The sequence below is a fragment of the Lucilia cuprina genome, chromosome 4 (assembly GCF_022045245.1).
Source record: "Lucilia cuprina isolate Lc7/37 chromosome 4, ASM2204524v1, whole genome shotgun sequence".
Taxonomy (NCBI): domain Eukaryota; kingdom Metazoa; phylum Arthropoda; class Insecta; order Diptera; family Calliphoridae; genus Lucilia; species Lucilia cuprina.
In genome coordinates this window covers 3,427,687-3,446,464 of record NC_060952.1, presented here as the reverse complement: position 1 = coordinate 3,446,464, position 18,778 = coordinate 3,427,687, and the positions used below count along the sequence as shown (strand labels likewise).

General features: G+C 27.4%; 1 protein-coding gene across 1 annotated transcript; it reads right to left on the bottom strand.

Moving 5' to 3' along the window:
* Positions 1–603: 603 nt before the first annotated feature.
* Positions 604–17,330, bottom strand: LOC111690578. Its single transcript, XM_023453083.2, has 4 exons — positions 16,523–17,330; positions 6,702–6,844; positions 1,901–2,036; positions 604–1,354 (listed from the first exon to the last, which is right to left on the bottom strand). Exons 1-4 carry the CDS (start codon positions 16,882–16,884, stop codon positions 1,102–1,104), a joined length of 894 nt encoding a protein of 297 aa, XP_023308851.2. The 5' UTR covers positions 16,885–17,330; the 3' UTR covers positions 604–1,101.
* Positions 17,331–18,778: the final 1,448 nt, after the last annotated feature.

Below are 18,778 nucleotides of genomic sequence, written 5' to 3'. Positions count from 1 at the left end.
TGTGTATGTGTTGTTTTACGCGACAATAAAATGAGTTGAAGTAGTTCTCATTTGATTTAGAACATTGTGTGTATAAGTATTTATTTTTTTTATAGAAAAATGTAGTTATGTTTTTCCGAATCGAATTTAAATTTGTACTTTTTTAGATACTGTAATTTTATCAATTCTGTAATGAAAATATATTTTATTTCGATACATATTTTTTACCGACATTTTGATAACATTGGATCATAATATAGTCATGTATAAGAAACAAATACAATGATAAAATATTTTAACTGTATTTAATCATAAAATTGTTACAATAACCATAATATATTTAGACTACAATCATAATTTTAACCAAAATATGTAGCTCTTAAAACATGGTTACCACAACCATGTATTTATATACAAAACATACTTACTTTTCCTAATTAGTTAGTTAGTTAGTTAGTTAGTTAGTTGGTTAGTTAGTTAGTTAGTTAGTTAGTTAGTTAGTTAATTAGTTAGTTAGTTAGTCAGTTAGTTAACTAACTAGTTAATTAGTTAGTTAGTTAGTTAGTTAGTTAGTTAGTTAGTTAGCTAGTTAGTTAGTTAGTTAATTAGTTAGTTAGTCAGTTAGTTAGTTAGTTAGTTAGTTAGTTAGTTAGTTCGTTCGTTTATTAGATAGTTGTTTTCTTCTTTACTTCATTACTTCATCCAACGTAAATAATAAGACAACAACAATTCCTCTTAAGATTAATATTATTTATTTTTTCCACAATTAAAAATTAAAATTTTTTCAAACATTATCTGGAAATAGTGTAATTAATGAGTTCATTACTACAAGAGGGAAAAAGATCAAACAAACATTCATACACACTCTTCTCTTAAAATCACACACGCACACAAATGCAACCACTTTTTACTTTCTAATATTTTTGCTTCATTTTTTTCTAAAGAAATGCCAATGATTTTCATTACGCTTCCATTACAAGTACATTTTATATCTTTGTTACTGCTTCTGTTGTTATTATTGTATGACCACATAATAAACTCAACTGAATTGAATCAATCTATCAATTTATGAATGCATCCTTCTATCTATCTATCAGTGTACAACCTACAAGCTGAATCCCTTTATGACATTAACTGATAATTTTTTATCATAAATAGCAACGTTATGGCCAACCATAATGTCCAATGGCAATGTAGTTGCAGTTGAACTATGACAGGTGTACTGCCACACGTTGATACTTCGAATTGTCGACAATTGCTGAAATGTTTTTCATCCGACAACATTTGTGCTGTGGCACGTGCAAATGCGGCCGAATTCTGATAGCATTTATAGCGAGCACTATTATAGATGCAGGTCTCATAAGCGTAACGTGCACTGCAAGTAATCAAGTTAAGAAAATAGAAATGGAAATTAAATTAAAAAAATATAAAATGTCTGTGAAACATATACATATATAAGACACACAATTTATAAATTAAAAAAAAAAAACTCTTCTCATACGTGACATTTGTAGTTTAAGGTGAATACATAGAGATGTTGTTATTAAATTTTCTACAATATTTAATTAGTTATTGTTTTGAGGTTTGTAGACTAATATGTGCTAAATATAATTATTGGTTGTAAATAAGTTAACAATAACATCAGAGTTTATAAATGATAAAATAAGGAAGAAGTTTTTCGAAAAAACAGTTTCTACTAAAAATCTTTTTGGTGGAAATATTTTGATGATTATTGTTTTTTTAAATATCTGCGTTTTTGCTCTACTATTGTATTCGAAAAGTTTAAATTACATTTGGAACATGTGAACAAGTTAAATATGTGTGCAAAATAAATATCACAATGACGTAAATTCCCATGATAAAGATTTATTAACTAACTGTATCTATATTGTTATTTTTGTTATTATTTTCACAAACTTACCAACAAAATTCCAAAAACTTTTCCGTTATATTTTTATCCGAGTGTAAACCTTCTGACAAAATATTTTGAAAATTTTTCGTACAATGCATCCAATCCTCTTGTATATACGAGAAACATTCCTTGTGACTTAAGTAATCTAAAGAGAAAAAATTAAACGAAAAACATATGCAAAGAATAAGAGAAATGAATGTTGTAATAAAACATGAATAAAAGCAAATTTGTCATACTTATTAACAAATGTATCAAGTTGTCTTTTCTAATTTGACACAATATATACAAAATGTATTTGTTTATTTATTTAATATAGTAGAAATTGTAAGAGGGATAGATAAGAAACCAATGTTTCGTTGTTATATTTATGTAAAAGCTACTAATGTTTATATTTCTGTATTTAAATGGAAATTGGCAAATTGTTTGCTTAATGTCACTTTTCATAGAATAAATGTATATTGGTTTATGTATTTCATTTTATGTCAAATATCCTTAATGTGCAAAAAGAAACATATACAAACCAATAACTTTAATTTTCTAAATATATCAATTTATGTTTAGTTAAGAGCCCAAGGTGTTTATAAAAATGTTATTCTTTAAAATGAAACTTGAAAACATTAAACATTTATATGACAATTCCACCTTGAAAACATAAAAGCATTTTTAAATAATACCATAACAACACAAGAAATTGCACAAAAAAAAAAATTATTACATAAATTGTATATCCGTTATGTTTATCCTAATGTTTTCTTAGTTAAGTACTATTTAAATAGCTTTTTTTATCAATTTTAAAACAAATAAAACCTTACTCAATACTTAAACAATACCATGAAATTATTAGCACTTTAATAAGGTTAAAACCCAAATCGTTCAGCTGGAAAAATTGTGCTTAAAGTCATTGACATTTCAGGGTTTTGGTGTGTTTGTTTTTTCTTTTCGGATTGTTATAAGAGTCTTGATTTCGAGTACTATAAAATATTCTAAAAGTGTCTCAAGTTATATTTCAAATGAAATTTCTATATTAAGTGGGTTGTTGAATAATTGAGATTGGTTAAATTGTTTAATTTTTGGTTAAACTTAAAGACTTATTATAAATTTGGTTCGAGTTTTTTTTTTTGAATTTTCAAATATTTAAATATAAATATTGCTTCATTTGTGTTTCTGTTTTAGTTAGTTAGTTTGAAAGGAGGATGTACATATACATCAAATCCGATGAAATACACCTAGCCCTCTATATTGTGACGCTCCTTAACCAATGCCACAGGTGGGAATCGAACCCACCACTTGTAATATATTCTAACACACACATATGTGGCGTATACTTAATATTTGATTCTTTTATTACGTTACATATTAAGTATACGTCACATATGTTTCACCTAAGGCACTGATAAAGGAGAGCATAAAAGTGTACTATTTTTAATTTATTTATCCTTATAGCAATGTATTAGGGATATAGCCAAAAGTATTAGTAAGAGTTTAGATCTTCTGTACCAAATCTTATTTACCATTCATTTTAAATACATATGTGACGTATACTTAATATTTTATCTAATAATAAAATATATTAAGTATACGCCACATATGTTACATTGTACATTGAGTTTAGGATTTCTTATGAAATGGATAAGTTTACTATTTAAAATTAGCAAAATCGAACCATAAATAGCGGGCATATGAGCAAAACTCCGAAAAAAATCTCTGGAAATTTTATAAAACAAATTAAATTTTTGGTTCATGCTTAGACAAAGTTACCTGCAATTACAATGACTTTAACTTATTAATATACTTTTCAATAACTACTACATATTGTTCCGATTGCATAGAAGTACTTTAATAAGGTCCTATTAAAAATGTGTTATATAAATACTTTCTTATTCATTAGCTGCTCTATACGATTTTAACTAGATTTACATTTTCAGATTAAGAAACATGTATAAAAAAGAGGTAATGAGAACATATAATAGGGAACTTTTTGGTACATTTTCGTTATTTAAAATATACTTTTTAAATATTCTAAATTATAAATAAAGTACATTTTTATCATTTTTGTCACAATAAACCCAAAATTATGGAATTTTTAAAATTGCAGAAAATTTTTCTTGAACATATTGTACGAAGTTTCAAAATAAAATATTTTTTAAATTTTTCTCTTACTTAGTTCAATAGGAATTCCTAGAAAAAGAGGTCTACGGGACACCCTAATATATAATATGCAAATAAATCCTCAAGATTTTGATACAAATAACATGTAAAAATGTTTATAAATGAATTTAAATCTTTTGAAAATTTAATTTATATTTAAATACATAGCTGCGGGTATTATTTTGAATAACTAATGATATTGAATTAAATTAATCTTATTTTAATTAAATATATTTTGGCCCTTTAATATTAGAAAAACGAATTCATATTATAATATGTATAATGTAATTTATTGAATTTTAATATTGCCTTCATTGGCCAGTATCTAAAATATATATTTCTCAATGTATTATTTTCACCTTCAAATTTTGAAAACCTAAAATCTTCAAAAGCAGTTTCAAGCGTTTGAGTTTGTATAATATTAAGTTTAAATTTCACATTTATTTAAAAGAGATTAAATTAAGTAATGTTATAGGTAAATTATTTATTTTAACTGGAAATTCTCTTTAGTTCTGTGTAAATATTAACAAAGGATAAATACTTTTCATATAATATATTTTTTCATAAACATCAATGACATGTGTAAAATCACAGTAGATAATACAGTTTCCAAAAATTATGCAATGGAATTTATATGTTTATTGTATTCAGCAAGTAAAGATAATAAAAAGATAATAAATTTCTCAAAAATTATACAATGCAATTTATGTGTTTGTTGTATTCAGCAAGTAAAGTACAATTTTTATGATTCACACCATTACCAGCTTGTGACTGTAGATGAAGGTGAGTCCTTTTCTACACAGACAAAGAAAAGAAATCTTCTTAATAAATGTTATTAGGTTTGCTGGTTAACCAGTTAATAAACCAAAGTGCTTTGATAAAACTCACATACATACATACATTCATGTATTCTTACATGTGGGTGAACATATTTGTGGATTCGTGATGTACATACTTTAGTCTAAATGGATATGATTAGGAGAGTGTGGATGTACATTAAGGTGGTCCTGAAAAAATGATAATGTTTCCATTAAAAATAAAAAGTTTAGTTTATCTTAAGAAACCCAAAAAAATGACTTGGGGGTTTTTATAACATGTTGCTCCACCCTAATGTACATAAGAACATATAAACATTTTACATGATAAATTCCAAAAGTAAAGAAAGAAATTTATATTATTGCCTGTAACAGTTGCCTCTATGTTGTGTATGTATTTGTCTGTCCCTTTATCTGTAGATGTCACACAAAATTGAGTTTGAATATGAGGCTTTAGCTATATATTGTTTTTAATGTACATATTTAGTAGTACACACATGTAGCTGGATACGAATTTCAATAGATTTACATATGAATGTACATATCTGTATATCTGTTTCTTGTCTTTTGATATCATTGTAGTTTTGTTAATGGCAAATGAGGATTTTTTCTACCCATCATGAAAACAAAAATTCGTTTATTATTCAAAAAAAAAAAAAAAACGAAACAATTGCTATCTGTTAGATTACTCTTCGTCCAGTTTGAATTTGACAGATTCCATTTAGTGTTTGGCTAAGTAATAAAAGCTAATTTCATTCATTGTTACTTTTTTATACTTTTATTAAGGTTTTGTCAAATTTTTGATAAAGAATTTAATATGATAAACTTGTTAACTTAAGGGCAAATGTGTTAAGTTCATATTTTTTTTAAATTTACATTTTAAATACATTTTTCGTATATTCATATAAAATCTTTTTGTTTTTACAAACACAATTAGTTTCAGCTTCAGTATATTATGAAAAAATAAAACACACTTAACACTTTTCCATTCTAAGCTAGATTTATTTATTCTTACTTAAAGTGTTTATTATTTATTCTGTTGCATAAAATATACAAAAAGATGTGATACATTATTCTAAATTATTTCCAAATTTATATAGTCACGTATAAAGATTCATTGCACATTCGTACATATATCGAGTGTAAATAAATATTTACAAATCATTGTGTTCAATAAAGTTTTTTTGATCGAAATTTTTGTCATTTTAGTCATGTTGAATTTTGTCAATATTTGAAATATAATGCAAATATTTAACAAATGGTTTGTATTTTTAAGCTTGACAGTTTGTTAGTTTAAGTTAATAATATAAAAAAAGTTATGGGTATATATATAAAATAAATGAAGCGTAAAAACTGATTAGATGTGACGATATTGAAATCAGCATTAGTTCTTAAGATTATGAGTAATTTAAGAAAGGATCAAGGAAAACTTTGAAAAATGAAAAACAGCATAAAAAGTAATAAATTTAATTTAAGTCTATTGACTCAAGTTTATTAAATTTAAAAAAAAATAAATTTCATTTGTTTCTGAAAAATCTATTACATGCTACATTTCAAAACAAATTTTTATTGAATTGAATAGAAAACTAAACTGAACAAAAAAATATTAAAAAAAAATTAAATCATTGTGTAAATTATCCCAAAAAAGTAATTTTCTCTTAAATTTTTTCTATAAAAAATATAAATACTAACAAAAGTTTATAATCCGCTTAAAATTTTTTTCAAGCAAACCAAAAACCAATCAATAGTCGTCCATCACTGTCATTACCAACCCTCTCAATTATTCATGAATATTTAATACTTTTCTACTTAGATTTTTATTTTTCTTTCTAAACTTCTTTACTTACCTTGTTGAAAGGTTTTATCTTCACAAAATTTTGTAAAGAATTTTTTAGCTCCTTCCACATTATTGTTCAAAATATTGATATTATTCGAGGGAATACAACGAGATGTATAGTCATCGAAGCACTTCATGCCACGTCGAAAAACACTGTAATTAAAAAGTGTAATATTAGTTGAGGTTTTTTTGTAATAATTAAAAGAAAATATTAAATCGCTTTTTGTGTAATTAAAATATTGGCTTAAAAATTTGAAGGCCACTAAATATTAACTGACGTTCTTTCAGCGGGAAAATTGTGTTGGAAAATTATGATCTTATCTAAATCATTCTAATTAAAAATTATTTTAAAAAAAGTTGTATTTTTGTGTTTTTCTTCTTTTTTTTGTACTTTTAACAATGTTGTTGATGTCTAGGTTGTCAAAGTTTCTCTTCTTTTGTTGTGTTACTTTGTCGAAATATTTTCCTTTCTTTTTGTTTAACTAGCATGTTATTTTTGTCATAAAAAAGCATAAATATTTATTATTATATATTCTCAGTTGTAATTTAATATTTCAATTTTTTTTCCATGGTCCTTTGGTTTTGTTTACAGCTACTCTTACTTATTCTCACGCGTCTAGCAACAAAATTGGCAAAATAAGAAATGAAAACATGTTCGAACATATCTGATCTTATGATACCTTACAGCAGTTATGAATTTATTATTATTTTAACCTTTCCGGATAAACTAAGTAATTTTGTTGGAATTGCTGTAAGGGTTATAAACCAATTTCAAGTAATATAACTTTGTATAGAATTTATATAATAAAAGAGTAGCGTTACTGACTGACTGATTCATCATCGCACAGTCCAAACGGCTGAACCTAGAATCATGAAATTTTGATAGTAGATATGTTTTTGATTATGTAGATCCACTAAGGAGGGATTTTTAGAAATTTGAAGATTTACGGGTAAAAAGAGGAAAAAAACGGGTAAAAAGGTTTTTTTTAATTATCTTACACAATATTAGTGATACAAGAAAAAATTTAAATGCACCTGTATCTACTCTAAAAATGAGCAGATGGGTCTCCGGCACTTTTTTTAAATTCGTAAAATGTGTAACAAAAGTGATTTTAATACCTTTTTTGGCCCTTTATAACTTTTGAACTAATTAACATAATAAAATTTTTTTAAATATTTTGGATACATCTCCCAAAATTATGACACACCTGTTTCGTACTTTTTTAAAATTCAGTCCTTTTTGGGTGTAAAAGGAGAAAACTGTATTTATGGTACTTTTTTAGCACATTATTGAATTATTCATATTAAATTACGGACTAACTCTGTAATATTTATTGTAATAAAAATTTTGCTATTTCACTGGGTAAGAAAGTACCAAAAAGGGGAAAAACGGGAAATTTAATTTTATTCAAACTCATTGAGCCAACTTTTATAAAATTTCAAAAAGTAGTTTATTTACCCACACAAAAAAAGCTTTTGGTATATTATTTTGAAATTCTAGTACTAAGGCCTATCGTTTAAATCGTTTATTTAAATACGGAACATTTTGTAAATTTAATTCTCGAAAAAGTACACTTCTAAGCGAAAAGGGGAAACATTGTACTCTTTTTATTAATACTTTCCACTTAGGTAAACTTTATTCCACTTTTGGTATTTTTTCTTCCTTCAAATGATTCTCTATGTATGTTCTTTAATATGAACTGAAAACACATGATTATTAAATATACACGGTCCTCATTGAATAAGATTTTTTAAGAGACAACTTTTTAGTAATTTTTTATCTCATAAATTTACTTTTTTAATTTTTTAAAATATTCAACCTAGGAACATTAAATTTTTGAACTTTTGGGAACTTTTTGGTACTTTTCTATTCTTCAAATAGATTCTTTATAATGGTTAACCGGAACACACGGTCCTTATTAAATGAGAATTTATTGAGAGAGATCTTTGTAATTTTTCGTTTTTTCGATGGTACTTTTCGATATTTTTACGACATTAAACATAGTTAGGTTAGCGAAGCACCCAGGGTATGCTAGTTATATATAATCATAATGTCGATAACGTATAGATAAACAAATAATTTAACAGTGTGTTACACACTTGTCCACAAACAGATTTAACTCTATCATCGTCATGTAGGGTATAAATAGAAAATCATGCAGAAAATTTTAAAATATATGTAGTGGGGAGAGTTTCATATACATATAACAAAAAATATACAATATAAAAAATTTCAATTTTAAGTAACTTGTAATAAATCTTCTTCTTTTAACAATATTATGAAAAATATTTATAATATACATAGATTTTATAAATATTTTTATTTTCATTTTCAATAAGAAAACCTCCACAATTGAAACATGGAGAGAATTTTTGGTTTCTGTTTGTGTGTGTGTTTTTTTTTTCTCTATATTCAAGTTTCATTTTCAACATCAATAAGAAATATTATTTATTATTCAGTTTTTTAACAAACAAACACAAACCCAAACCCGAATAAAACACACAATGGTATGTAAATATATGTATGTATATGTATCTAACTGTCAAGTAAAGTAACAGGAGTAGCAAAATAATACAACTTAATAATACGGAAAGGATTTTCTTTTTCCTCTGGACTATTTTACATAAAGCATTAAAAAATATGTATATAGCAGCAAATGAAAAAAATCATATTTCAGGAAATTTCCTTTTCGTGTAATACAAATATTTATCTCCTAGTTATTTAGGAAACTTCAAAAAAAAAAAAATGTCACACTTTATATCATATCAAAAATATGGCTGAATTTGGTACTAAAATTGACATTATTATTTGTTTTATTTAAGGAGGCAAAAAATAAACATTTCTTTTTTTTTTTGGGGTTTTTCTTTAAAAAATTGTTTTTATTGTTATTTAAATAAGACAAAGGTTTGTTTGCAAACAATTATGATTAGATTTAATATGTAAAAGAAAGTTTTTATTTTAAAAATTTTATTTAAGTATTTTGGGTTATATGTAGTAATATATTTTGCCATTTAAAGTGTTTTCTTTCAACATGTGTTCTACTTAATAACATTTTTAGTTTAAAGTTTGAGCCTATTTTTGTACCTTTATCCTTTTTGTTTATCGGCAATTTTCTTTTATTTAAAATAAACAAATCCTTTTTGTAAGCAGATAAATGATAACATAGAGCTATTAAAAATACATAAAAATAATCTTAAAGTTTTTTAAAATCTCTTTAAAAGAAAAACTTTTAAAAAGAAATGAGAGTTATATATTCGACTATGTCGAATCTTATATACCCTTAAGCATCCTGTTGATTCTAGATTACCATTTATGCCATTCTCTGCTTAACCATGTTTAAATTTATATTTCTAGGTTAAATATAAGTGAAAATTCAAAAAACACCTTTAAAAGAACGAAAAATACAAAAAAAATCCCCAATTATAGGATTTTACCAGGGCAAGGATTTTCATGCAGTAAAAAAATTAAATTATAATATGCACTATAAATTGGAAAAATATGCAATAAAATGTGAAAAATAAGCACCAAAAAATATTTCTTTGTGGAGGTACATATTAATAGGTATACAGATCTTAAGTTTTTGACAACAAATATATATATTGAATGAACGTATTTCTGTATAAATTATATTTCTTCCGAATTTTATCATTTGGTAATGTTTTTAAGTGAATTATCAACGTGAGAGAGATGTAAAAATAAAATTTCATCAGTTATCTTTTTATATGGACACACAGATGGACAGACTCAGAAATTGTTCCTGAACCGATACTTTAGAACCAATATTTAGGACGTTACACTATTGTGGGTTTAAAATATTATCGAAATTTTTTGATATTTATTTAAACAAATTCTAAATATACGAAATTTGTTTAAAAAATATGAAATACTGAAAAAACAAAACAATTTGTTTTAGAAAAATTAAAAAATATGCAAAATATGCTATAAAAATATTGGAAATATGCAATTTATGCATTTATAACGAAATATGCAAAAAATTTGCAACAACAAATCGATGCCATTTTGTACCAAATTTTTTGATTTGTAAAGAAAACTAATTAAACGTTATTTTGAGTTACTAACTAAATACATACACTTGCATAAAAATCCTTACCCTTGTTATTACTTACTTTGAGCCCTACATAATTAATTTTATGTCTCTAAGTTCAATATTATACAAAAGTACCAACGAAAAAGTACCAAATATCTCCTTTTATAGGTTATTACTAACACCGGGCCCTACATACCTTACTTCATGTTTCTAGCCAACACACTGCTTCATTCGTGATGTGAAGCTCATGTTCAGCTTTGTTTTTATAAACAAGCAAATTCCCAAATACCGATTGTATACCATCCAAAGATTTTGGGGGTTATCTTTGACAGCATGTTTAATCATATCTCGAATTTTGCTCATAACTCCGTTATGTATAGACTGATTTTGCTTAACACTACTAACAGAATTATTGTAAATTTCAACAAACATACAGACAAACATGGCATACAGACATGGCTTAATCGACAGAACAATTTTTAATTCTTTGAATTATAATATGATTCAAATGATGATTACTTCAGAACATATTACGGACAATGTTATGATGATATTGCGTTATAGTGTGATTAATAGGAATATAAATCTATAAAATATTATGACTATATTTTTCATATAATCTATTTTAATTATATGTTGCTTTTAGATTATGTTTAACACAATAATATTTTTCCTCTGCTAGTCTATTAACAAGTCTATGTATCATTTTAGTGACTACTCCATAGACATGTCGTTCACCTATTCTCTAGTCTATGAACACGTCTAATAAGAAGTATAAACTTTGTAATACCCATCAAAATTTCATAAATAACAAATTTAATTCTAATAAATTTATCAAGTTGAATTAAATGCGTATTTCATTTAATATAAATTAATTCTCAAAAAAACTTTCAACTTTACACAAAGAATATTCTTCTTAATTTCAATTTTTTTTTCTTCTTAGTTTTTTTTTTTTTTTTTTGGTAAAAATATTGTTGAAGTAGTTTGCTTGCGTTTTAGAAAAATTTATGATTAAACTCATCATCTACATTGTTCTTTTAACAAAAAATTGCTTGTCGTTTAATAGTGAGGAAATAAATTTATTCAATTATACATTTTAATTAGGTTCTTTATTCATTAATTTCATTCTTTACAGTAGCAAAAACACTTAACACAACCTTTCTTTCATGCTGTTAGCAATATTTTGTAGAAGCTACATTATAGATTGTTTTTAATGTATATTATATACATAAAATAATTATACATTACAAAGTACATAGTTATTTTCTAAATCTACGTTAATTATGTGTTTTCATTGTGAGTTTTCTGTTTGGAGTAGCATTTATATCTCACCCTTCCGTCATCTTATTTGTTGTATATGTCAGTCTTGTTTCTCTACTTTAGTTATTAGCGGTTCTCATTCTTGGTAGTATATTTAATATTCTATCATATATAATACAATTTTCGGATCATTGCAGTAGGTAAACCCGCCTTTCGGGGAATGAGCATTACATGTCTTAAAATGTAATTGTCGGGAGATATCTTTTTAAGTTTTTTTTTTATTTATTTTTTGTTGAGGGATGTTTGCGTTCTGTCTGCAAATTTGTACTTTTAATAAAAAACAGCGTTTAAATATGCAGCAATAGCACAAGATTTCTTTCGTACGACTATGCAGAAAATATAAAACGTTGACATATTTCCATCACTTTACTACTAAAAATATTTGTTATGTTTGCAATTTTTGTTAGCAGAGCATGCAAACAACAGTATAACTAATTTTACTATGTTATAATTTATTTTGTTATTACTTAATTATACTTTGTGTGTAATACAAAATCAATTTTTTTGTCCAAATGTATTGAACAATATTCATTCAAACTCAATTTGTAAATTATGATAAAAATTAAAGGAAAATGAAACATACATATTTCTAAAAAATAATATTGTTTATTAAAAAGTTTAACACCGTATACAAAAAAGCATCAATGTGAATAAAAAAATTAATAAATTGTAACTGACAGTTGCTCATTTTGCTACTGGCAGAAGCCGAACCAAAACAATATACTTCAGCTATAAAAAACGAGCAGCACAACGATGGCATGTGTGTGCTGTTATGGCAAAAAAATATTTCGATTATTGAACAATAGACACTGTGACTTTTTGCTGCTGGAAATTGCATAGTAATGTTGCAATTTTTAGTAGCAATATTATTAAAATGTGAAAATGTTAAAATATTGTTAGTATTATATTGATAGAAATGCGTATTTTACTGCAAATTGTTACTAATATATTAGTAAATTTAAACGCTGAAAAAAAACTTCATAAGACAGGCCAAAGATTGTCAACTTAATAGCAGTATGAACCAAAAATTTTTTCCTGTGATATAAGTAAACTAGAACTGAACTAGAACTGAACTATAACTGAATTATAATTGAACTATAACTGAACTATAACTGAACTAGAACTGAACTAGAACTGAACTAGAACTGAACTAGAACTGAACTAGAACTGAACTAGAACTGAACTAGAACTGAACTAGAACTGAACTAGAACTGAACTAGAACTGAACTAGAACTGAACTAGAACTGAACTAGAACTGAACTAGAACTGAACTAGAACTGAACTAGAACTGAACTAGAACTGAACTAGAACTGAACTAGAACTGAACTAGAACTGAACTAGAACTGAACTAGAACTGAACTAGAACTGAACTAGAACTGAACTAGAACTGAACTAGAACTGAACTAGAACTGAACTAGAACTGAACTAGAACTGAACTAGAACTGAACTAGAACTGAACTAGAACTGAACTAGAACTGAACTAGAACTGAACTAGAACTGAACTAGAACTGAACTAAACTAAAACTGAACTAAAACTAAACTAGAACTAAATTTGAACTGAATTAGATATGTACTAGAATTTAGTTGTTAAAATCAGTTTTTAGAAGATTTCATCATTCCAACAATATAAAATTAACAAAATTTCATTCCTTTAAAAAGTCCTTAATCAATTTTATTTTAAATATTTATTGTTACAATGACCTTATTAAAGTCGTCATAAGATTTTTTTTTTCAAAGTTTATTTGAATGAAATAAATGTATTTAGGCTTTTTACGCAAACAATTTCTTTTGTTACACCCATAAGGGAACATCAAAGACAAATGAACTCCCAAAACAAGAAGAAGACCTTCTTGTGCAAACAAATAAATATTTGCACGTGTAAATAAACAAGATGTAAAATTGTTTCGAAACAATAACAACAAACAGGAAGGCGAGAAAACTTTATTAAGAACAATTTTCATTTGAATTTTGTTATTTGTTTAAATATTAAAGACAGACGTGTTATAACAAAGAATATCTGATGAGTTTTTTAAGAAAATAAGGAAATAATTGAATTTCTTTTAAGAGTTTTTTTTTATATTTCACCAGTTACACTTATGTTTGATTTTATAGAATACAAATATATACTACATACATATATAAAAATTTTGTCACATATTAATTTTTAATTTATCTTGTCTTTTGTCTCACATGAGTTGATTAGAAATTGTTGTTTCTTTCCAGTGCTTTGTAATAAAAAATGACAATACATATATTAATTTTACACACAATTTACTTTTGTCCTAAGTCACTCAGTCAGCCAGTCCATTAATCAATTATACGGGCTTTATAAGATACAGTTAAACTATGTATTTAGGGAGAAAAAGAGTGAACAAATTGAAAATTTATTTTGTTTGTTGTTACCCATTTGTATATAATTGTGTTTAGTACTTTTATTATTGGATGTAATTTAACGATATATAGGATTTATCTATATATTTTGTTCGATTATATGTTTATGTAAGTATGTATACATTGTATATTGTGTAAAATATTAATTAGTTAGTAAGTTCGAAAGGTGGATGTACATATATACATCTAATCCGAAGAAATACACCTAGGAATCTATCGGGTCTGTTGTGCGCTCCCTAACTAGTGCCACAGGTGGGAATCTAACCCAACACCACCGGTCTATAACACTAACCACTAACCTACCGGAGGCGACTAACCTAATAACTATAAAGAATAAGAACTTTTCCATTAGGTACTTTACATGAAAACCCACCGTGTTGGTTTAATTTTGCGGAAGTCTTTTTCAAATCTGTGGGTGAGCTTCTGTGATTACTCAACATGGCCCATTGTGTATCCTATAGGTGAGTTGCAACTATGTATTTATATGGTATTTAAAGATTTGCTCTGTTACTTAACTTCTGAGATGCAAGATGGCCTCTATAGAGTCGGAAAAAACACATAGAGACGTAAGAGGTATACCAAAGTACGAATCCATCAAATAAACCAAAGGCTTTGTTCTTAAACAGAGAGAACACAAACTGTGTTAAATCTGATATAAACAGAGTTTTCTCTAAACATACCTAGAGAAGGAAGGAAAATTCAACTTATAGGGGAACAACACACGACAGACTCTCTCTACGCCTACATTCATCCTGTATCATAACACATTTCCAACGCTTAGTTTCACAAATTAGTGCTCTGTCCCACGGTGGTCTTTTTCATCCACTGGGTAGACTTGACAGCGGTTTACCATCGTCCCTTTATCCTTCAATGAAGAACTCAGGTGGCAATTTTTGTACATTGGATTTGACCGGTCCATGTACAAGCACTTTGCTGAAGTACTCGAGCTATATAATCTCTGACCATTGGATGGTCTCTGTTGATTCGGCAACAGCACCTAGAGACGTAACCGGTGTACCGAAATACGAATCCATCGAATAAGCCGAGGACATTGTTCTTACTCACAAGGAGACACTGTGATAATTCTTATATGAAAGAAAAACATACGACACATTCATTATAAATAGACAGCTATAGGTAGACAGTAAGGCCTGCCGTACCTCACATCCATCCCATAACATATACAATTAATATCAACTCATTTCCAACGATTACTACCACAGTCACTCCTCTGTGGGGTATCTGTTGTTTCGGCAACAGCACCGAACTTATCTAGAAATATTAACTATACCTTTACTCTTCCCGCGAATTTGGGTTTAAACCACGTGGATCCCGAAGGAACCTCAACCAACTGACCAGTCAGGACATAGTCCTGTGGGTAACTGGCCATCCGTAGTACCAGATTATGTGATGCTCTGGTCTGACCCCTTTTCAATCTATGCAAGGACTAAGCCAGGCAGACCTCTTTATACCTCGATATTGCAATAACACCAAGGTGGAGGCTTCTCCACAGTCACATCCCTGTATATGTTGTCATTCGACAACAACACCAAATTTATTCCAAAATATAGATTTCACCGAGCATCAGTCGTTTAGCCGCCACTTACTCTTCCCGCGAATTTGGGTTTAAACCTCACCTACTAAGTACGTGGATCCTGAAGGAACATCAACCAACAATTAGACAGGATCTCGAAGTAAAATGCGGTCTTTAGAAAACTAAATTCAATAAATATGCAGACAGACCCTTTTGTAAAGATTGCAGACATTTGTACATATTCCACTGATATCAAAACTATTAATCGCTGGTAGAAAGTTGAGGCCCTTTATAAAAAATATGTTTTTTTTCTTGTGTTCTGTACATTAATACGTATCGATAGAGAGGTATTCCTACCTGTTATTTTTAAAAGGCAGTTCCCAGGGACACCTTAATATACATGTTGATCATCTACTATCGTTATATAAAACTTTTTTTGTTTTTTTTGTTTTTTTTTAATAAGCCTACACTAACTGAACTGACAAAAAAAGCTCAAACAAAAAAAATGAAATGATTGATGACTTTTTATAAACTTACTTGCATTTCGATACAATGTCCTGTTCATTGATGGCAATTTTCGAAGTTTGTAAAAATTCCATTAAATGCGGCGGCAGATCCCTAAAACAATTGTCTGCCATTTTTTGCGTATTGCCACACATAATATTATTATTGCTGTTGCTATTATTAGATATGTTATTATTGTTGCTATTGATATATAGATTCGTATTTTGTTCTGCTTCTCCAGCACCAGCTCCTATTAATGACATATCCCGTGTATTTGTTTTAATTAGTTTTTCTGAATTGACACATGTTATTACCAAAGTTTGATAAATTAGTAAGAAATACAACATTTTATTTTGTCGTTTCTCTTGAAAACATTGCACAGTGTATACAAACATTTTGTTTACGATTAATTGACACGTTAAGAATTAAAGATTTGGCAAAACTTTACGAATATTATTTCAGTGCACAAGAACAAAAATTTTGTTGTTTAATCTTTTGACTATAGAATACAATTCATTGGATATTTCGAAATCGTATGTTTGCACTTATTTGCTAAAATTAAGTTTCACCTCACGTATTTTAATGTTTTTTTCATTTTACATTTCGTGACAACTTGTTGCTGTGTGCTCATTGTAAAATGCCATTGAAAATAGTTTTGCTTTTATTTTAACTTTTCATTAATATTAATTTGTTTTTTTTTAGTCCTTATTGTTGTTGTTGTCAATTATTAACTGGTTATTTAAATTTTTCCAAGAAACATTCTTTAGCAAAGTAAATTTTCTTTACGTTTTCTCTGTTATTGCTTCAATATTCCGTTAACAAGTGTAAACAGTTTAAAAACGTGTCAACAACTGCCATTGAATTCTGAATGTTTTTACTATTTTATATTTGGCTAATATGAAAGTTTATAAGCAGTTAAGGATGCTGCTGTTAACAGGATTTACATATGTACTGCGTTGTTAACATAAAGCGAGTATAACAGCGGAGAGTGTCGCTAGATTAGAACATGCGCAGTTGGTAGGAAGACACGTGCTTTTAATTTGTTTAGAAGTTTTACATTAGCACATAATGCACATTATGTATGTACATTCATACATATGTACATATGTACACATGTATATTCAAACTTATATGTATATTTAAAATAAACAGTTATATTTGCTCTTTTAAAGTGATCTTTTGATAGTTTTTGTTATTCATGGAAAACATTTTCTAAGATTCGATTTTTATACCCTTCACCTTCGTGAGAAGGGTATATATGTATAAGTTTGTCATTCCGTTTGTAATTTGTATAATATAATTTTCCGACCCTATAAAGTATATATATATTCTGGATCCTTGTAGATAGCGGAGTCGATTAAGCCATGTCTGTCTGTCTGTCTGTCCGTCTGTCTGTCTGTCCGTCTGTCTGTCCGTCTGTCTATCTGTCTGTATGTTTGTTGAAATCAATTTTTAGAGGACCCCAGCTATCGGCGAGATCCGAATCTTTAATAATTCTGTTAGACATGCTTTCGGGACGATCGTTATTTAAAATCAGCAAAACCGGCCCATAAATAACGGAGATATGAGCAAAAATCTGAGACAACCTCTGAAAATTTCATCAAAAACTGAGATTTTTTATTCATGCTAAAACAGAAATTGCAAAAAACAAAATACATAATCATACGGTAAATTTTGTTATTGTACTCTGTTTATAAAAACAAGGCAGAGCGAGAGCTGCAGAGAAACAGTAGCAGTGCGAGAGCAGCACTAATGTGTTGTTATTGGCTAGAATCATCAAATTAAGTATGTGAAGCCTGGCTTAAGTTAGAAGCCATAAAACGGAACTTTTTGGTACTTTTATGTTTTCCAAATGGTACTTTTTGAATATTCTATAATATTGAACCTAGGAACATAAAATTAAGTATGTAGATTCGGAATTAGGTGAGAAAACATAAAATAGAATTTTTTGGTACTTTTTCGTTTTTCAAAAGGTACTTTTTCAGTTTTCTATAATAATGAACCAAGAAACATAAAACTAAGTACATATGTAGAGTCGGAATTATGTGAGAACCGGAAAAAGTAAACTTTTTGGTACTTTTTAGTTTTTCAAAAGTTACGTTTTGAGTTTTCCATAATAATGAACTTAGAAACATGGAATTAAGTATGTAGAGACTGGATTAGATGAGAACAAATCGATGGGAATTTCTTGGTACTTTTTCGTTCTGCAAAAGGTACTTTTTGAATTTCCTATAATATTTTGGTTTTTTAAAGTACTATTTGAATTTTCTATAATATTTAAACTAGAAA

Bases quoted from the DNA above. Each gene is read 5' to 3' on its own strand.
- LOC111690578 (XM_023453083.2), bottom strand. From the start codon at position 16,884: ATGTTTGTATACACTGTGCAATGTTTTCAAGAGAAACGACAAAATAAA. The intron at 6,845-16,522 runs GTAAGTTTATAA...TTTTAATTACAG, and splicing joins GACATTGTATCGAAATGCAA to TGTTTTTCGACGTGGCATGA. The intron at 1,355-1,900 runs GTAAGTTTGTGA...GATTACTTGCAG, and splicing joins AAGTTTTTGGAATTTTGTTG to TGCACGTTACGCTTATGAGA.